Source organism: Pan troglodytes, chromosome 1 (genome assembly GCF_028858775.2).
Source record: "Pan troglodytes isolate AG18354 chromosome 1, NHGRI_mPanTro3-v2.0_pri, whole genome shotgun sequence".
Classification (NCBI taxonomy): domain Eukaryota; kingdom Metazoa; phylum Chordata; class Mammalia; order Primates; family Hominidae; genus Pan; species Pan troglodytes.
The window spans coordinates 184,515,146-184,536,513 of NC_072398.2; the positions used below are offsets into that span (position 1 = coordinate 184,515,146).

The 21,368-nt window shown below is 51.3% G+C and overlaps 1 protein-coding gene across 1 annotated transcript; it reads right to left on the bottom strand.

Annotated features, from left to right (window-relative positions):
• Positions 1–850: 850 nt before the first annotated feature.
• Positions 851–14,347, bottom strand: LOC738231 (fatty-acid amide hydrolase 1-like). The gene is made up of 11 exons (XM_009456777.5): positions 14,260–14,347; positions 13,876–14,025; positions 13,402–13,535; positions 12,561–12,766; positions 11,244–11,285; positions 10,455–10,579; positions 10,243–10,367; positions 5,785–5,824; positions 5,287–5,395; positions 3,461–3,606; positions 851–1,354 (listed from the first exon to the last, which is right to left on the bottom strand). Exons 7-11 carry the CDS (start codon positions 10,317–10,319, stop codon positions 1,226–1,228), a joined length of 501 nt encoding a protein of 166 aa, XP_009455052.1. The 5' UTR covers positions 10,320–10,367; positions 10,455–10,579; positions 11,244–11,285; positions 12,561–12,766; positions 13,402–13,535; positions 13,876–14,025; positions 14,260–14,347; the 3' UTR covers positions 851–1,225.
• Between the last annotated feature and the right edge of the window lie 7,021 nt (positions 14,348–21,368).

Genomic DNA, 21,368 nt, shown 5'->3' on the forward strand with positions numbered 1-21,368 from the left:
AGTGAGTTCGTTAATTTGCATAGTTGGCGGAAGTAGGGCTACAAAGAGGAATGGGATGGGGGAAGGGAGAGATTTGATGGGAGGAGGATCTCAAGAGAGTTCAGATGAAGGGAAAATAATGGGGGGGGGTATGTTGGAGGGATCAAGAAAGGCTTTCTGGAGGAAGTGGTATTTGACACAGGGTTTGAAGGACACAGAAGGCAGCAATGGTGTTCAGGTGGAGGGAACAATCTGAATAGCGACATGGAGCCATTAGCATAAGGTGGGCTTGTGCTGGTGAGAAGGCTCCAGTTTGAGGGAACGGAAGGAGGCAGTGCTGTGGTGGAGCCATGGGAGAGGAGGCTATGGAGGATCCTGGAGACATGCTGATGTCAGACCAAGGAATTGGTGTTTTGTGGCAAAAGCACTGAACTGTGAGCCTGGGGTCTAGGTCCTAACCCAAGCTCCACTCTGACTGGGTTCCACTGTCTCAGCCTTGCTCTCTGGAGCCCTCTCCAGACGTCAGTGGGAATCATGGCAAGTTCTTAATCAGGACAGTGCCTAGAAATCACAGCTCACAGAATGGTCAAGCTGGTAGGCACCATAGACCTTATCAAATCTAACCACCTCAATCTGAAACTCAGATGACAAAACTCAGGTCCAGAGAGATGAAGGGACTTCCCAGCATCACACAGCAAGTCACAGACAGAGTCAGGACTTGGACCCAGATCTCCAGCCTCTCTGTTTGGGGCTCTTTCTCCACTGCAGTCTGGGGGTAGCATCAGGGGGACTGAATTGGAGGAAAGCAGCTAGAGGCAGAAGACCACCAGGAGATTACAGCCTCACCCAGACCAGAGATGATGAGGCCGGGGCCAGTCAGAAAATGTTTATTGAGCTCCTCACCCTGCTCCCCATCCTGGGCCCATCTGAGGAATATTGAGCACCCACACAGAGGGACCAACAAAGAAAAGGAACCTGGTGGGGTTCCAGAAGGAGGAGACATAAGGTGGACATGGTATTCATGAGAAGGAAGGGGCATCAGGAGCACACTTGGGTGAGGATCTACAGGAGTAACACCAAGAAAATGCTTTAGAAACAGGGTCTCACTATGTTGCCCAGGTTGGTCTCAAACTCGTGGCGTCAAGCGATCTGCCAGCCTCTGCCTCCTGAACTGTTGGGATTACAGGTATGAGCCACCACAACCAGCCCCATGTTTCATGAGCTGTTACTCCATTCCAGGAGCCTATCACTTGGGCCCCCTCTGATTCTTGACCAAGGTGTCCACCTCCTTCATGAACCGGAGACACAGCTCCTCTTCCCATGGCAAAGCAATGCACTGCACAGTCACCAGAAGTCCGACGGATCCTCTTACCGCCTGCCAGTAGAGAAGGTCGGGAACTCAGAGCCTGCTTCACAGGCCCCTTGCCTGGCTCTGTTCATCACCCATGCTATTCTGGGCCTCTGTACCAAGGGTTGGTCTAGGTATGCTTTAGTCCAAACATCCCTTTCCCAATCTATATTAAGGTAAAAATGACCTAGATCTCAGAATTCCAGGCTTCCTCAGCTCTCAGTGAAACCTGAAAAGACTGTTCTGATTTTATTGCCCATAGTTCTTCAGGGTTAACATGTAAAACTTGCTCCCTGTGCAGAATGCTGATTATAATGACGAAAGAGAAAGCCGAGCATCCACTCAATGTTCAAGCAAGAGAAAGAAAAGCATGCTAATCCCTGATCCAGAGCCTGGTTACCCTTCCATAGTGAAAGCACTGCCTTGGCCCAAAACAGGCCCAGGAACATGGGGGCTAAGCCTGAGTCCCTGCCACGAAATCCAAACATCCTTGTAGGAATTCAAACCTGTTTTCTTTGCTTTATGATGATATCATTTGAGGCTTTATTTGCCTTTGTCTCTGGAGTCAGATCACCTGTTTCAAGTCCTAGCTCCTCCACTTCAATTGGCTGTGTGGCTTTGGCCCAGTCCCTTAATCTGTCTGTGCCTCCATTTTCCTCATTTAAAAAACCTCACAGGAGAGTTATTGAATTTAATGATTTAATATTTATACACAGCACTTTTAAACAGCTCTTGGAACAGAGTAAGTGCTCAAGACACATGAGATAGTGTCATTATTGTTATTTTCTCAGAATTCAGGTCAGCAGTTCCACTGGGTAACTCTAGCACTAAAATCAATTTCCAGAAAAAGTAAGTTACTTAATGTCTGACTCAGATACGTGCATATGTTTCAGAGTCGGCCTCTTTCTCTTCCTCTCTCTCCTTCTCTCTCTCACCAAAGTCAGGTGTGTTATTTTAGACCCTGCAGTTAAATATTTGGTAATATTTTCTTTTATGAAACCACTCTGACTTACTAATCATAGTATTTATTGAACACTTCCTACACACAAGACCTTATGCAAATTGCTTCATTCACTTTTTCAAATTAATTAACCTTTAGCACAACCGTACAAAGTAGATGTTTTTATTTCCATTTTCCTAGTGAAGAAACAGAGGTCCCAAGAGAGGTCATATCCAGAGCAGATACACAGTAAGCTCATAACCAGCGGCTTTTGCCCTGCTCTGCCCTCCCTGCCTCTGAGATCATTTTTACCTACAGCAATGCAAAGAAGGCCGGGCGCAATGGCTCACACCTGTAATCCCAGCACATTGGGAGGCCGAGGCAGGCGGATCACTTGAGGCCAGGAGTTTGAGACCAGCCTGACCAACATGGTGAAACCCTGTCTCTACTAAAATTACAAAAATTAGCCGAGCATGGTGGTGCATGCCTGTAGTCCCAGCTACTTGGGAGGCTGAGAGGCAGGAGGATGGCTCAAACTCAGGATGTGGAGGTTGCAGTGAGCTGAGATCGCACCACTGCACATCAGCCTGGGCAAAAGAGTGAGATTCCATCTCAAAAAAAAAAAAAAAAATTAGCCGGGCGTGGTGGCAGGTGCCTGTAATCCCAGCTACTTGGGAGGCTGAGGCAGGAGAATCACTTGAACCCAGGAGGCAGAGGTTGCAGTGAGCCGAGATCGTGCCACTGCACTCCAGCCTGGGCGATAGAGCAAGACTCTGTCTCAAAAAAGAAGGAGAAGGAGAAGGAAAAGGAGGAAGAAGGAGAAGGAGGGGGAGAAGGAGGAGGAGGAGGAGAAGAAGAAAAGAAGAAGGAGGGGGAGAAGGAGGAGGAGGAGGAAGAGGAGGAGGAGAAGGAGGAAGGGGGAGGGGGAGGGGGAGGAGGAGGAGGCAGAAGAAATACAAAGAAAACCACTGGTTTTGCAAAGTTTTCTCCCCTGACATGGATGGGGCTGACAAGAAGGTCAAATGATGTGTCCTCAGGGTTGGGGTGAAACTAGCATAAGTGCCAAAGGGTGAACACCAGGAATGACGAGCCCCGCCCTACTCTCTCCACCACTACCGTCAGGGGCCCCAACCCGGATAGAACCAGCCCTGGTTTGTCCCGGCTCCGGGAGAGGCTCGGAGAAGGAAAGTGACCTCCGAGAAATTTTTGTCAGAACTATCTCCGTAGCACCCCTTGTAGAAGGCCAGTTCCTCCTCGTCCTGTAGTGTCACGATAGTGACAGGCACCACGCCCGCGGGAAAGTCCAGGAGGTTGTACAGGGTCACGTAAGACTGGCTTTCTGCAGGAAGATCCAGATAAGCCCAGGAAATCGTCAGCGCAGACTCAGGTGGGGAAGAATGTGGGTGGGCGCCCCCTCCCGGTCCTTCTGGGAACTTCAGCGCTCTAGGCTCGGACTAGCCAGTTTGTGTCAGGGGTCATCTTGACAATGGCCTCATGCTCTCCCCAGGGTGGAGGGAAGGGCGGAATCTGCATTGCAGAAGCCTCACTCAGTGCCAGGCACTGTGCTGGCCTCATCACATTGCTGATCCCTTGAATCCTCTCCACTCTGTGAGGTGTAGATTACTATTGACTGTGTACAAGTGAGGAAATCGAGGTGGCAGGATTAGGGGCAGGATTAGCCTTTTCTAAGGCTACACAGCTAGTGGATGGCAGAGGATTCAGCCCACGCCCTCTTGTGCACCGGACTTCAAGATAGTAAGGGTGTACAGCGCCACCTGGAGTTGAAAGGACAGCTCTTCTGCAGCAGCCACATGTGTGCAGGGAGAGTCTGGCGTGGGATGAGCCTTTGGCTGGCCACAGTCGGGGGACCCAGGAGGACATGTTCTTAAGGTCAGGGGAGAGGAGTCCAGGCTCAGGTTTGGAACTGAGTTTTATCCTGCCTTGGGTAGCACCTTTGAGACCAGTACCTGTGCATGGGACCCAGGGATGGCCCAGATATTACCCTGTCCTGAGCCCATGTTTTGGGCAGGCTGGGCTGAAGACCCCTTTTGAAGTTGGGCAGCAGAGGGCATGTTAAGAGTAAATGGATGGACTGGGCACAGTGGCTCACGCCTGTAATGCCAGGACTTTGGGAGGCTGAGGTGGGTGGATCACCTGAGGTTAGGAGTTCGAGACCAGCCTAGCCAACATGGCGCAACCCCGTCTCTACTAAAAATGCAAAGATTAGCTGGACATGGTGGCACACACCTGTAATTCCAGCTACTTGGGAGGCTGAGGCAGGAGAATTGCTTGAAATCAGGAGGCAGAGGAGGTTGCAGTGAACTGAGATAATGCCACTGCGCTCCAGCCTGGGTGACAGAGCAAGACTCTGTCTCAAACAAAACAACAACAAAAAAAAAAAAACAGTAAATGGATGTGCTAGGTGGAAGAAGCCAAACACAAAAGCTTCATACCCTTTGATTCCATTTGTATGAAATTCTAGAAAAGGCAAAACTATGGTGACAGAAAGCAGATCAGTGGTTACTGGGGTTAGGGATAGAGTGAACTGCAGAGACATGAGGGAAATTTGGGGGTGATGGAACATATATCTGTAAAATCTAAAAATATATTCTGTTCTGTATTTCTGATTATAGTGGTGGTTATACAACAGTATACATTTGTCAAAATTCATCAAATTATACTTAAAATCGGTGAATTTTATTGCATGTAAATTATACTTCCATAAAGTTCATTTTTAAAGTGAATGGAAATTGCTAACAGGTACGAGTTTTCCTTTCAGGGTGACAGAAATGTTCAGACATTAGATAATGGTGGTGGTTGCACGACATTTTGAAATATTAAAAACCACTTAATTGTACACTTTAAAATGGTGAGTTTGTGTTATCTGACTTTTATCTCAATTTAAGAAATATTTTTAAAAAGTTAATGGAGATAGAGGGCAAGATCACAGAAGCTGGGGCAGGACTCAGGAGTCCCGGACTCCCAATCTCAACCCCACCAAGACCCAGTGTGCTCTCACCTGATGCTAGGGAGGAAGAGCCTATATAGAAGGCAGAGCCCAGAACTGGCACCAGCAGCACATCCAGGTCCAGGGACCTCCACTTGGCTATGAACTCTTGCTCATATTCCTGCAGGGACAGTGAGGGATGGGAGGGGTAGGAAGGCAGGGGTTACTGTTTGCCAGACAAGGTCAGATGCTGCCAGGCAGCACTGAGTTGCACACCAGGAGGAAGTCTCAGGCTATAAGCTTCAGCCTGAGATACCTGTGGAGGTTCAGGATCTTCCCAGGGACAGAGGTGAAGGGATGGGAAGCTGAATTTCAGGTCACAAGGATTTGGGGACAATGCTCTAGGGAGATGGACTAGAATAACTTCTGAGGTCACCAAGCCCCCCCCACCCAGGTCCAGCTGGGCCTTCTCTGCAGGCCAGTTCATAACTCTGACCACTCAGGGCACTACCCAGGTGTCTGCAGCCCCAGCTCCAGCAGCCCCTCAAGGTCTTCCCAGGCATGCATTACCTCCACTGCTGTGTGCTGCTCCCACAGTTTCTTGGGTGTCCTGAAAGAATGAGGAAGACTCTGACAAGTTCAAAGGTCAGCATGGGAGGGAACCCTTTTATACAAATGGGGACATGACAACCAAGGCCTCAGTGCACGCTGCAAATCAGCTGATGGGCTGGGAGTGACCCCGTGTCTTGTCCCCTGGCCAAGACATCTTGCCTGCTCAAGGTCCCCAAGAGCACACATCCTCTGGTCAATCTACCCCCCATTCCACCAGTCACAGGAACTCATGGGCTGCCTCAAAGGCCACAGGCTCCTTACCCTAATCTGTGAGGCACCCAGTTAGCCCTCAGTCCACTCCAGCCCAATTCTGCCCAGCATCTCAATGCCAGCCCCACCAGGCCAAGCCCAACAGCAAACCCAAGCCCATACCAGCCTCTCCCAACCTCATCTCTAACCCTAACTCTAGCCCTACCCCAACTCCAGCCTCAGTCCCAACCCTCTTCCAAATCTATCTTCGCCCCACCAACCCCAACTCAAACCAACTCCAACCCCAGCCTCAGTCTTAAGCCCATCCCCAAATAAAACCTAATCTCAACTTCAGTCCCAAATTTTACCTCAACCTAGCCTTAATTCAGATTTTTTTTTCCCTTGAGACAGAATCTGTCTCTATCACCCAGGCTAGAGTGCAGTGGCACCATCTTGGCCCACTGCAAGCTCCACCTCCTGGGTTCAAGTGATTCTCGTGCCTCAGCCTCCCGAGTAGCTGGGATAAAGACACATACCACCACACCCGCTGATTTTTGTATTTTTAGTAGGGACAGGGTTTCATCATGTTGTCCTGGCTGGTCTTGAACCCCTGGCCTCAAGTGATCCTCCCCGCTCAGCCTCCCAAAGTGCTGGGATTACAGGCATGAGCCACCACACCCGGCCTTAATTCAGATCTTAACTCCAAATAAAGTCCCAACACCAATCAAAAGTCTCAATCTAAGCTAATGTCAGGCATGATCCTAAAACCCTAATTAGAGTCCGAAATCTAAATAGTTCCCCCCTTAGTGGATACCAGCTCTAGCCTCATGCCCCTCCTCAATTCCCACCATCCCATGGACAACCATTGTGAGCAAGAGCTGGCCCTAGGGAGACTCACCCTACTCCACAAATCTCTTCAAGATGCTGGCTAGTTTGGGGATCCTAGAGGGGGGCTGAGAGGGGGAGTCCAACTTCAGAACCCACAGGGAAACAGTCAGCCTGCCCAGGAGGGGGTCCAAGAAGGGTAGCATTGCTCAACGCACTGACGTGGAACCCTCCGATCCTCAACAAGCCTACACCACTTCACCAAGCCCTGAGCTCACACTGGCCCTGTAGCCCTCCAAATGCCCTTCCCCCTTTCTGAGCCTCCTCTCTGAAACCCCCTCCCCTCTCTGTGAGCACCCTACTCTTTTAGCCCCATCCCCTTCTTTCATTATTTGTTTTAATTAATTTTTTTTTATTTTTTTTGAGTCAGAGTCTTACTTGTCACCCAAGCTGGAGTGCAGTGCGTAATCTCAGCTCACTGCAGCCTTGATCTTCTGGGCTCAAGTGATACTCCCACCTCAGCCTCCTGAGTAGCTGGGACCACAGGCATGCATCACCATGCCCAGCTATTTTTTTGTTCCATTCTTTTTAGAGAATGGAGTCTCACTATGTTGCCCAGGCTGGTCTCAGACTCCTGGGCTCAAGTGATCTTCCTACCTTGGCCTCCCAAAGTGCTGGGATTACATACATGAGCCACTGCGCACCCAGCCCTTCATTCTTCTTCCCCATTTTGAACCCCTCTCTGAGCTACCACCATTCTCTGGGGCTCATCCTCCTCTCTGACCCCACTTCCACTCCTTCTGTGAGCTCCCTCTGCTTTCTGAGCCCCTCCTACTCCCTGTGCCCCCTGCCCTTCCAAAGCCCTCCCTGACCAGGGCCTGCACTTACTATGTACTTCGGGATCCAGGCCAAGAAACATGTGAAGGGGTCTGGCAGGCAGAGCTGGTTGACCATGCCCTTTATGCTGGGATCCACAATGTCCCCCTCTCTGAGGAACCAGTCGCAGATGGGTAAGTCACAGCCCTTAGCCAATGGCCTGCCCCCACAGCCACCCAACTTCCACGCCGTAGACAAGAAGGAGGCCAAACCCAAAGATGCACTTCTGCCCCACCCCCGGAACAGGTGCATCCTAAAGACAGGCCCAGTGTGTGGTTTGCGGCATAAGGTCACACTATTAGGCAGAGGCACCCCAGCCCAGGCCCCCAGTTTCCCTCCTGGGACTCAGGTTGGCTCCAGCCCACTCCCCTACCTTGTTTCCACCATGCCCCACCCCTGAGTCGCAGCAGATAACGTACAGCTTCTCTAGAAGAGTGGCCCCTCCATCAGTAAACATCCCCCCTGTGTACAAGTCTTTGATGGCGTATTCTGCCTGGGGGATGGAGAAGGGGATAACCTGGGGAGGCAGAGGCAGAGTTAGTGTCTGGAGCTTCCCCGACCCTGCCTGGTTCTCTGTCTCTGCATCCCCCAAGATTTCAAGAGGGATGCCACATCATCTCGTGCATCTCCGTCCACCTCAGCACCTCAGCATGGCATGGGAGGCCTGTGTCACTGGTTGCTCTCCTGCCACCCCACTCCCTCACCCTCACACACAGATGTGACAGAACAGAACGAGAGCAGCCCTCATTTCCTTCATGCTTCACTGTGATCCAGCCAGCGTGCCAAGTGCTTTATCTATGGAACCACATTTAATCTTCACAGCCACCGCATTGGGTAGAAAACAAGCCCAGAGAGGTTAAAAGGCTAGCCCAAGATCACATGGTAGAATCTCAAAGGGGAAGTGAGGCCAGGACAAGCCACTGGGGGCAGGGGAGTTTGGGGTAGGGCTAAGGTGGGGATTTTGGAGACAGAAAGCTCCTTACGGCCACTTGATGGAGGCAACAGAGACCCAAGCTGAAGGAATTATAGGAGTGAGTCCCTGAATCTCCACCACCGAAGGAGGAAGCACAAAAGCTTGATGCCTTCCTTATAGGGTAGGGCTCACCCTATCCCCACCTCCATCCCATCAGTCTTCTCCAGGAAGCATAGGGGGAACACAGTTATCTCAGCACCTCAAACTCAGATGTAGCCACCTTTGTCTCCAAGGATGGCCCCGCCCAGCATCCTCGCACTGGCCCAGACTCTCTCTCACCCAGGACCAGGTGAGACTACCTGGTGTCAAGCATCCTGGAGCAGCCAGGAGGTGAGCTGCACAGCCCTGGCCATGCTAGGGGATGGCTGGATGTAACCATCTGATTCATAGTAGCCAATTCGAAGGGGCCGGTTACTGGTGTAAACCTAGGGGCACAAGGGGCTGGATGGAGCTCGGAGGAGAGATTGTGCTGGGGACAAGGTGGCCCCACTCTATCCAGGAGCCAGACTTTAAGGGCAGGGCCTTGGTCTACAGCTGTCCTCACAAAGGGGGGAATCCATGTGGACACCCCAAGACCCCCTGGGAGCCTCCCTATATACTCTCCAGGCTCTAGGTGCTCTGGGGAAACCCCTGGAGGAAGGAGAAATGGATGAGATGGCTGGTTGGGCAGATGGGGTGGATAGTAGATAGATGGTAGACAGACTCCTGGGTGGGTGGGTGGATGTATGTATGAGATGGTGGGTAGTTGGGTGGGCAGAGGGTTGAATGCATATGTGGGTGAGTGGGTGAATGGATGGTTGGAGTTGAGTGGGTGAGCAGGTGAGTAAGTCATGCATAGACACAAATATCTTTAAGCTAAAGAAATGTTAGGAGAATATGAGGATGGAGATCTATAGGGACAAATACCCAGACCAGGGTCTGAGATGGAGGGCCCCTAGTCCTGGGAAGTGGGGTGCTGCCAGAAAGGCAGCCGCCCCTCACCCGTCACACAACACATGTTTGTAGGGGCAAATCATGGATGATATACAACGATCTCAGGTTGATAATGCTAAGAGGGGTGTAGGGAATCCGAGGAACAGACATTGCCGGGACGTAGACAGAAACTGCCCTATGGAGAGGGTTCTGCAGTTAGATAGGGCTGGGTTCAAAGCCAGCTCTGCCAGTTACTAACTACATGATCTTAGGCAAGTCATTTCACTTTCCCTCAGTCTCCCCAGCTGTAAATGGGAGGAGCACTGCTCACTCTATAGAGTGTTAGGATGAGACACGCAGAGCCTGGCACACAGCTGGTACAAGCAAATGTTGTTGAATGAATTAACGAATAAATGAAGGCTGCTGTAGACAGAAGGGTGTGGAGTGATCTCCCAGCCTAACCTCTTTATTGTACTGATGGGGAGGCTAAGGCTGAAAGAAGAGATATGACTTGGCCAGGGTTACCTAGAGGGTTAAAAACAGCTTAACTGGATGCCACACCCTCTCAACCACACTTGCTGAGTATTCTGCCTGCATGGGTTGGGTATATGGCACTGGAGGCCCTCTTTGGGGGCACTTACAAGCTATGGCTCCAGATAGCCAAGAAGCCAAAGCAGCTGGCATCCAGCAGGGGAAGGAAACAAACTGGACTGAGCATGTGGGCTTCTCACTCACTGCAGCCTGGGGTGGGAAAGGGGGTCTTCACCTGGGAAGGTAAGATGGCAGACAGGTCAGGGAGGAATGATGGTGGGGGGCAAGGAAACCCCCAGGTCTGCTCTCCCACCTGGCTTACCTCCTCCCTAAAGGGCATCTGGAGCACAGTGGGGTCCAGTCGGTACATGTCTTCACTCAGCAGGGCTTGCAGGCACAGCGCCAGGCTCTCCACGTCCTGGGCCATGAGGCCAGCCACCGTGGTCACTGCACAAAGAGGAGGGGAGAGAGGCAGGCACCTCTCATTTTGTTTGCTTGTTGTGTTTTGTTTTTTGTTTGTTTGTTTTTGAGACGAAGTTTTTCTCTGTCACCCAGGCTGGAGTGCAGTGGCACCATCTCTGCTCACTACAACCTCCACCTCCCAGGTTCAAGTGATTCTCCTGCCTCAGCCTCCCCAGTAGCTGGAATTACAGGTGCCCGCCACCACACCTGGCTAATTTTTGTATTTCTAGTAGAGACGGGGTTTCACCATGTTGGCCAGGCTGGTCTCGAATTCCTGACCTCAAGTGATCTGCCCACCTCAGCCTCCCAAAGTGCTGGGATTACAGGCATGAGCCACTGCGCCCAGCAAGCACCTCTCATTTGTTGTGCCCTGGGGATCCCAACTGCCTGGCCTCAGAGGGTGGGTTCCAGGGTCATGGTCAGGACGAAGGAAGAGATTAAAGCTAGATAGCAGGACAAAAGCCCTTCTCAGAGGGCCAAGAGTCACTGGACAAGGGGAGGCCAGGTGGGAACCATGCAGTCCGCCCTCTCAGTCATCATCTGTGGGGCTGATCTGTCTGGAGATATGAGCTGAGCAAAATGTCCTTGGGAGAAAGACTGGCAGTTTCATCTTTAAATGGGGTGGCCACAGGCACAGACCAGGACTTACCCGATTTTTTTCCCCTTGATGGCAGAGGCAATTCCAGTGTAGCTGCAAAACATTCCGACCCAGAGCCCAGCTCAGCATGTGAAGGGAGGGGCCTGGGTGCCAGGAGGCTTGAGCACCCAGGCGATGTGCTCCCCCAGGGCTCAGCCCACAAAAATAGGAGCTGCTTCAACATTCCCTGACCCTCTGCTGCCCACAGCATAAAGTCTGATCTCTTTGACTGCTTTTCAAGACTCTAACTCTCCATGGCTTCCCCTTCTAGCCCTTCCACACGTGCATATTGCTTCAGGCAAAGTCAGCCGCTTACAAACAATCTTACAGCCTTCTAGACGCCACATCATCTTGGCATGTCTGGCCCTCAAAACCACGCTCAAATGCTGCCTCCTCCAGGAATCCTTCCCTTCCCTTGCCCTGCCTCTGAAAGTCAAGAGTATAAGCTTTTAATCAATCTCTGTTAAAGAAAATGTCAGCTTCCTCTTGTGCATTCCCACAAGCTTTGACCCTCTCTTAGAGACCTGATCACTTTCTGACTAACTCATTTGTGTGTCTAAGAGCACAGCAGGGGCAGGGGCTGGGTCCAAGAGTGGTCTATGTCCCCAGAATAGGGGCCATGGTGTGGGTACACAGAGAGGGGTTGAGAGATGGGTGGATGCATGCATGCATATACGATGAACGGATGGATGGATGGATGGATGGATGGATGGATGGATGGATGGATGGATGGAGAGATACAAATGTGGATTGATGGATGGATACACAAATGGATGGATGGAAAGATGGATGGATAAATAAATGGTTGGAAGGAAGAGTATGTGTAAGTTTTTCAAGGGCTGAGATATTTGTCTCTTTTGTTCACCGAAGTAACCCAAGTAGCTAGTACCCAAGGAGCTGTTGTGTCTGACACAGTAAATAGTCAATAGAAATCTTTTAAATAAATAGTGGATGAATGGTAAAATTGATTGATGGATAGAGACTGAGATGATGACCACGTGGGTGATTGAATGGATGAAGGACAGATAGATAAATGGACAGATTGATGAGTAAGTAAGAGAAGGGGTATGTGGATGGATAGCTGTATAGATTAATGAATTAATGAGCTGATGAGTTAATGAGTGGAAGGTCTATTCTACTGCCACCTGGAAAAATATGGTATGTTTAGCATGGCTACTGCAGGAGTTATTTGAAGCCCTCCTACCCACTTCCCCTAGTACTGAGTTGGGTAGATGAAAGTTGATGGGAGGAGCAGACCCCTCTACTTCCCCACCCTCTAGTTCCCTTAGGCAGGTCCGAGCCCACCCCACCACCACCATCAATGAGTACCTGAGGCGGGAACCTGTGGTCCAGAGGCCATAAACACCACAGAAGCTGGCTGGTATGCAGATGCTGTCACCTGTGTCAGTACCCATGCCTAGGATGGACCCCCTTTCTGCCAGCAGAGCCCCTCACCCCCTGAGGAGCCCCCACATGTCTTCTTTAAGTTCAGTGGGCTCAACATCTGGCCATAGATGGAGTTGCCGCATTCAAAGCTAAGGGAAGCAGAAGAAAATGAGCTGAGGGTGAAAGCCTCACTCGGCAGACCTCTCCCCATAGGGGGGCCAACCACCCTCCAGAGTCAACCCCAGGGCTTCCTGGGCTCCATGAGCTCCTCCCTAAGGCTGAGGCTTCCTGGGCTCCCTTCCAGCTGGGGTGAGGGGCTGCCGCTGCAAGAAAGACCAAGATCAGACACCAGCCATGACTCCTAATATCAGGACCAAAGAGCCCACAGCTCTGCCATCAGAACTGAGAACATGTTCCTCACGAAACACAGATGCACTACAGGCTGAGTAGGGAAGGGAGAGAATAAGCGATGGGGAGAACAATCAAAGAGAGAAGCCTGGGTAGAAATAGAACAATTTGAGAGAGAAACTGGGATAGAAAAAGAGTGTAGCTTTACAGAACCTTGGAGCCCGAAGGGCCCTTACAGACTGTGGAGTCCATCCACATGTTCTATGATAAAGAAACTCAGCCCCGGGGACAGAAGGGGCTGGCCCAAGAACCCTGGTCTTTGAAGTCTGTATGACTAGCCCCCTCCTCACCCTCTGCCCTGAATCGGGACTTCAAAGAGCTGTTTCAGCCCTGGGCTTAGCCCAGCCCCAGACCCCAGCTAGCCCGCTTCAGAGACCTGAGCAGCGTCAGTGGGATGTTCGTCTTAACAAAGGGGATGGCTCCTTGGGCCTTGAGCACTTTCATAATGACCCCGTCCTTGGTCGCAGGCTTCTCCAGGAACTAGGCCAGGCGGCATGTACAGTCATGGCCCTGCAGGGAAGGAACATTACCTCCAGCCATGGGGGTCAGGGTGGAACCAGCCAGCTGGCTGATTTTCAGCCCCATTCCACCCCCACTCACACACACTCTCACACCCCTGGGGACACAAGCTCAGCATTTCACGGATGGCAAAAGAGTGTGGTGGCTGAGAATTTGGGGTTTGGAACCCAAATTCTGGGTTTAAACCTCAGTTTGCCGCTTTGTAGCTGTGCAGTTTTAAATGACTCACCCGTTGTCACACACTGAGCCCCCCAGTGTCACACACCAAGCTCCAGGCTGGTGGCACAAGCATGCATATGCACATTCGTGTGCATGTACACCCCAGGCTCACCATGCTGTCATAGGTGTCCTTGAGGCTCATGGGGACCCCATAGAGAAGGCCTCTCTCACTCTTCTTAAGCTTCTTTAATGCCTGCAGTTCCTCCTCACATTCCCCCAGGAAATCCATCAGGCAGTTCACCTCCTGGTGCACCTTCAGTGCCTGAACAACAGTGAAGACAGCAGACAACAGCCCCAGGTGAGGCCAGGACCAAAGCAGGGCACTCGGTTGCCCCAGCCCCTCCTGCCACCCTGAGGTAACTGTGGCATGTGCCACCTCCCAAGTCAGTGGCAGAGTTACACCTGCCCCTCAGCTCCTCTGAGTAAAACAATGACAAGTGACATCCCCCACTCCAGCCCAGAGCCCCGGGCTTGGATCCTGTGCCCTGGCCACCACCTGCTTTAAGTAGCTACAGAGGATGCTCTCCAGACTCAGCTCTTCAGTCCGAAGCTGCTGGGCCAGCTCTGCCAGGGGCAGCTCCAGGATTGGCTTGGGGTCCAGATCTGGCTCCTGCAGAAATGAGATGGAGTAGGCAGATATCAAAGATGGACCTGCTAAGGCCCACTCCCACACACTCCACATCACACCCCAGACTCCCCTACGCACAACAGCACACACGCCCATGTCTCTCGGTACATGTTCCGGCACTCATGCTTACCACTAAATACATCTGTTGTGTCTCCAGGTTGTCATGAAAACCCTCCAAGGGCACGATGTTCTCCTCTGCCTCTGCCCCCAGTGGCCAGCCCAGGGCCTGGCGTGGAGAAGGGCCTGCCCCTTAATGCTGCTCTTCAGAAGGGTCACAACTGGAGTGGGGGTGACTCCACACGTGACATCATGAGACTGGAGGTTATGGAAGTGAAGTTCAGCCCTGGGTGGCTGGCCTTCAGGGGCATCCCAGGCATCCCACCTCTCCTCCCTACCCAGTCCTCCCCCTGCTGAGCTGACTTTAGGGAGGCAGGAGTCCAGCATGGGTGGCAAGAGAGTTAGCACCATCTTGGCCGCGCCCTTGGTCAGCTAGGTAACTGGAGGTGGTTCTCTGCTCCTCCCATGGCCTAGGTCTCCTCAGAGAGGGAAGGACTAGGAGTCAATCCTGAGTCAGCCCCTCAACTGCTCTGAGCCCCGTCCTTCAGGATATGAGGGGAGGTCTGATACCAGGCCCTCAGGACTGCCGCCCTGGGCAAGTGTGACATGACAAAGGTCTAGCACACAGCAGGCACTCAGGAAGGCAAAGTTCTCTTCGTCTTGCCCCCCTCAGCTCTGGTTAAGACCCCGATGCCTCCAAGCTGGAGTATGGGTTGGGCAAGAAGTGGGCTTTTCTTGGTCCTGGAGGTGGGGGAAGGTGGAGACAAATAAATTTCCCTGGGAGGTTAGGATCCCCTGGCTCCAGTCTCTCTTCTTTCATTCCTCAAAGCAACCAGTCTGACATCTGTCCTCCCCTCTGCACTGGGCCCCTTCTCACCAAGGGCATCAAGACTTCTCGGTTACTAAATCTTATGGATTCGGGTTAGTCTTCATCTCACTCTCCTCAGCAGCGTCTGACACTCTCCCTCCCGAAGCTCTCTATGCCCCCAACTCTGCTGGCCTCCTCCCACCCTCAGGTGGCTCCTTCTCAGTTGCCTGAAATGTTGGTGTTCCTCAGGGCATGACCTTTTCTCTCCCTGCCTGCCCACTCTCCATGGGTGACCTCGGCAGCCAGGTGCACCCCAAGGATAAGCAGGCCACCTGTTTCTCTAACCTAGGCCTCTCTTCCGCCAGGACTCAGACCCCTTTACCTACCCACATATACACAGACTCCCCAGGACTCACCTTCTTTCAGCCAAATCTGTTCTTCTTGAAATTCCCAATCGATGACATGCATGTCACCAAAGCAACAAACCTCAGAATCATCCTAGGTCCTCCCTCACACCCAAGTTCTGATAATAGTTACACTAGCTAACATAATCACACTAGGATGTGTTCTAACACTTAATAGTGCCAGGCCCTATTCCAGACACTTTGCATATAATCAGTCATTGCCTATAATGAATTTTGGAAGGCCGAGGTGGGAGGATTTCTTGAAGCCAGGAGTTTGAGGCTGCAGTGAGCTATGATCTCACCGCTGCATTCCAGCCTGGATGACATGAGACCCTGTCTCCAAGAAAATTGTAAATTAAAAATTTACAATTTTTAATTGTAACAACCCTAAGAGGTAGGTCACATCGTTTTCTCATTTCACAGCAGAACACAACACTGAGGCACAGAGACCTCCTCCTCTTTGCCCGAGGATACACAGCCAGTAAGTGGCAGAGCTGGACCCAGGCAGTCCAACACCAGTGACCACATTCTTAACTGCACACACTGCCTGCAGGTGGTTCTACTCCTTCGTATCTCCCACCTCGGACCCTCAGGCCTCCTGCCTGCCTAAGGACCTCTCTCTGTTGGCTCATTGGCCTCCTCACTGGCCTCCTTGGCTTGGCCTCCACGGCTTGGCCTCCACTCCTCCAACTCAGCCTCTTCACTGCAGCCTGGGCAATCCTTTTAAGATCTTATAAGGCCCACTCTGAAAATAGGTCCCAGTAGCCCTCAGGATAACATTGCAGCACCATTCTCACCAGCACCACTTGCAAAGCCTTCACTGTAAACGTGTAACATGCGTTCTTGCTTCGATGTACACAATTCCCATTGACCAAGTACTCAGAGTATCACTGTGGGGCTGGGAACCCTCTCAAGCCCTTTACTGCACCGTTTCATTAAATCCTCACGAAAACCCTTGGCTAAGTGCTGTTATTACTGTTTCCATTTCCCCAGTGAAGGCAACTGAGACCCGGAGAGACTAACTCTCTTGCCCAAGGTCAGAGGACAGGGGAGCCTGGGCTTAAACCCAGGCCGTCCATACCTTAACCACTACCCTCTCCTGGCTCTTGGGGCATCTTGTGGAAGGGAGGCTTTTTAAGGTGCCAGGCACTGGACCAGGGTCTTTCCCTGCTTGGGTCCAATGGGCCTGTCTCTCTCAGCCTCTCCCATGCATGCTGCTCCAGCCACACTGTCCAGTCCCTTTCCTTGCTGTGCCTCAGCTCAGACCTCCCCAGCTGGTGTGCCACAGGTACTCTCAGGAGGGTCCAGACACAGATCCCTTGGACAGGGCTAGCATTCAGCCAGGATGCACCACCACAGCCATGCCAGTGGCTAAACTACTGAAACATTTCTGAGTCACTTGGCAAAAAGCTGCTCTGCTGGGCACCCACCACCACCCTAGTTGTCCTAGCCCCTCCCCAGGACTCCACCCTCTCTACACAGTCCAGCAAGTAAAGTTAATGCTCAGCCCAGCAGGGACCCTCTAGGCATAGGGACTGTGGAGGGCCAGCCTGGGTTCATCCCTTGCCCTGCGCCCTCCAACCCTAAGGAGCCCTAGCGGGCCCCGCCAGGGACCTCCCTGCACTCACAGGTCCCCAGACGCACCCCAGAGACATCAGCAGCTGCACACCAGCCCCCATTTCTATATTTCTACCTGGAGAGACAACACCCCTGGTGGCACCCCCATGGGCAAGTGCCCAATGTGTCCCTCTGGGCCCCTGAGGCTAGCCTTCCCCTGCAGCTGTCCTTGCATGGCCATTTGTGGGAATGGCAGCCTCTGGGGCACTTTGACTCTCAGGGAGCTTGGGGAGAGGTGGGAAGAGCAGGCAAGGGCAGGGGTTGGGGAGTGGCTAATGTGACCTCTGCAGGTGGCTGCTGAGACCACAGCAGGCGCTCCAGGGACCTGGGAGGACAGAATGTCACATCCATCTAATAGAACATATTCTGCTCACCCAAAATACCCACTCACCATGGACAACAACAGTAGCTTCATTCCTAAAGTGAGAACTATCACTTGTACAGACAGTCCCAACTTACCATGGTTCAACTTACAATCTTTGACTTTACGGTAGTGCAAAAGCAATTGATATACATTCATCGGAAAGCAGTAAAAGGCCGGGCACATTTGCTCACGCCTGTAATTCCAGCACTTTGGGAGGCCAAGGTGGGGGGATCACCTGAGGTCAGGAGTTCAAGACCAGCCTGGCCAACATGGCAAAACCCTGTCTCTACTAAAAATACAAAAGTTAGCCGGACGTGGTGGCGCACACCTGTAATCCCAGCTACTCGGGAGGATGAGGCAGGAGAATCTCTTGAACCTGGGAGGCAGAGGTTGCAGTGAGCTGAGACTGCGCCACTGCACTCCAGCCTGGGAGACAGAGCCAGACTCCGTCTCAAAAAAAAGAAAAAAAAAAAAAAGCAGTAAGATACTCTCTTGATTCTCGATACTGGACAGTGCCAGCAAGACTAGCTCCCAGTCAGCCACAAAATCACAAGGGAAACAGTGAATCCTCTACAGGGTACTGTGTTGCCAGGTGATTTTGCCCAACCGTGGGCTAACGTAAGTGTTCTGAGCACGTTTCAAAAAGGCTAGGCTAAGCTATGATGTTAGGTGGGTTGTATGTATTAAGTGCATTTTCAACTTACAATATTTTCAATTTAGGATGAGTTTATCAGGATGAAGCCCCACGGTAAGTCGAGGAGCATCTGTATGGTGTTTGCTGTGTACCAGGCACCACTGTAAACATTTATTAACTTGTTTGAGTGCTATCATTACAATCATCATACCATTGTAGAGATGAAGGAGTTAAGATACAGAGTAGTCATTTAAGTGTAAGTGTTTGCTGGGTTTGGTGGCTCACACCTGTAATCTAGCACTTTGGGAGTCTGAGGTGGGAGGATTGCTTGAGGCCAGGAGTTCAAGACAATGTAAAATGATAAAATCAAACAAAATAAAAAGTGTCAAGAGTCAGGATTCAAACAGCCAGCCCAACAACAGAAGCCACACTCTTAGCTGCCATGCTAGACAACTTCTAATTAGTGTTAATGACATTCTAATAACAATGTTTATTACTTAATTGACAACAGAGATGCTTAACTACATGAAATCTAACACTGTATTAGAAAAGCTAGAAAATTGTGAGTGTAATTGCTACTGGTTCAGCAAAAGCTGAGAGAGGACTCCACCCACGGAACAATATCACTAACGTTAAGAGAAAGACTCTCCTTAATCAGACTGCAAGTGACCTAATGACTCCAATGTATCAGGAGCGCTTTGAAAGACAGGGACAACTTTCAAAAGATGATAGCCACATCACAGGATCCTCACAACAAATTCTAAAAATCAACAAATTAGCCAGGCGCAGTGGCGAGCATCTGTAATCCCAGCACTTTGGGAGGCCAAAGCGGGCGGATCACCTGTGGTCAGGAGTTCGAGACTAACATGGTGAAACCCCGTTTCTACTCAAAATCCAAAAAAAAAAAAATTTAGCTGGGCATGGTGGTGAGCGCCTGTAATCCCAGCTACCTAGGAGGCTGAGGCAGGAGAATCGCTTGAACCCGGGAGGCGGAGATTGCAGTGAGCCAAGATTGCGCCATTGCACTCCAGCATGGGCAACAACAGCAAAACTCTGTCTCAAAAAAAAAAAAAGAAAAAAAAAAAGGCCGGGCGCGGTGACTTACGCCTGTAATCCCAGCACTTTGGGAGGCCAAGGTGGGCAGATCACCTGAGGTCAGGAGTTCGAGACCAGCCTCAACATGGAGAAACCCCATCTCTACTAAAAATACAAAATTAGCTGGGCGTGGTGGTGCATGCCTGTAATCCCAGCTACTTGGGAGGCTGAGATAGGAGAATTGCTTGAATCTGGGAGGCGGAGGTTGCAGTGAGCCGAGATCATGCCATTGCACTCCAGCCTGGGCAACAAGAGCGAAACTCCGTCTCCAAAAAAAAAAAAAAAAAAAAAGCTAAAAATCAACAAATTATTTGAATAATTTGATGAAAAATTGAGCCTCAAGTTATATCACTTTTTAATATATAATTTAGTTTGGAGCTAACCCTTCCCTCCAGCTCCATCCCACAGCCCCATGGACATCCGGCCTTCTCTGTACTCAGGGTGCTGCCTCCAGCCTAGTTTGAAAAACAAAAAAAAATGTAATTTAAAGTTTTTAGTGAATCAATGTATTATTAATATTTACAGCCGGGCACGGTGGCTCACGCCTGTAATCCCAGCACTTTGGGAGGCCAAGGTGGGAGGATCACGAGGTCAAGAAATCAAGACCATCCTGGCCAACATGGTGAAACCCCATGTCTACGAAAAATACAAAAATTAGCTGGGCTTGGTGGGACTTGCCTGTAATCCCAGCTACTCTGGAGGCTGAGGCAAGAGAATTGCTTCAACTCGGGAGGTGGAGGTTGCAGGGAGCTGAGATCAGGCCACTGCACTCCAGCCTGGGCAACAAAGTGAGACTCCGTCTCAAAAAAAAAAAAATTCCAATGTGGTGGTTAAATGTTTAGTATCATAAAAACCGTCAACTCTCAAGGTGGCCAGGCTCTGCCTGAGGTGAGCAGAGCTTCCTGGCCATGAGTAGCTTGAGCAGTTCCAGCCATGAGCAGCTGGTCCATTTACCCAATGGGTCCTAGGAATATTATTTTCTATACGTTCTACAGAAACACTGCCTCATCTGGGGCTTCTCCCTCCCTGGTACTGCCTTTCTCATTTCTCCTTTCAGAAAACTCCTACAGGTGCCATGAGGTTCAGCTCACTCACCACCCGTCTGGGGAGCCCTCCCAACATGATCCTCTCCATACAGACCAGCCACCCTCCTGCCAAGTCACCAGTTCTGTGGGCATCTGGCCTCACCACACTCTGCCGTGCTGCCGCCCTGCATAGTCTGCACAGCTCTATCTCCACCACGCCCCTCCCAGGTTGGGAACGTTTTTAGCACAAGTGTGAGTCAGGGGTCAGATTCATCTTTATAATGAATGTGTCCCCAGAGCTCAGCACGGGGCAAGACCTGGAGAAATTCCCTGGGAAATTTTACTAAACTCAGCAGAATTGGATTTGTTTGCTGAGCCTGTGAGGGTTTGACCTGTGTCCCAGCCTTGCACCTCCCCGGGACATAAAGGTGGACACCTGAGGTCTCGAGGTTGTCACTGGCAGAGAGAGGGTGACATGACTGAGAAGGTGCCCAGGACAGACCTGTATAGCTTGTTGGGGAGACAGCAAGGTGCTGAGAGCCAAGAAGCCTGAAACCACAATGGGAGGCTGGAGACACCATGAGTGACCTCACCCCAAAACCTCTTCCACTCCTCCAGCCATCCAGACATATACCCCCTCCAGGTCCCCAGCCCAACAGCCCAGACATCCACATGTTCACCAACCAGATGCCCAGACACATACCAAACCAGCTGCCCCCACACATCAGACACACAACCACACACAAACACTCTCTACCAGACATTCAGACCCACACCAGCCACACATAGCTAGATGTACACACTCCAACCAATAACCCAACACATGCACACCCAGCCAGGCACATAACCACACAGCCAGACCAGACACACAACCAACCACAACACAATGAAATGCCAGCAGGAGGCACAAGAAAGCAGGCCCTCGTCCGCAGTAAAGGAAGCTACACCCACCACCGCACACAGATGGGGCCTC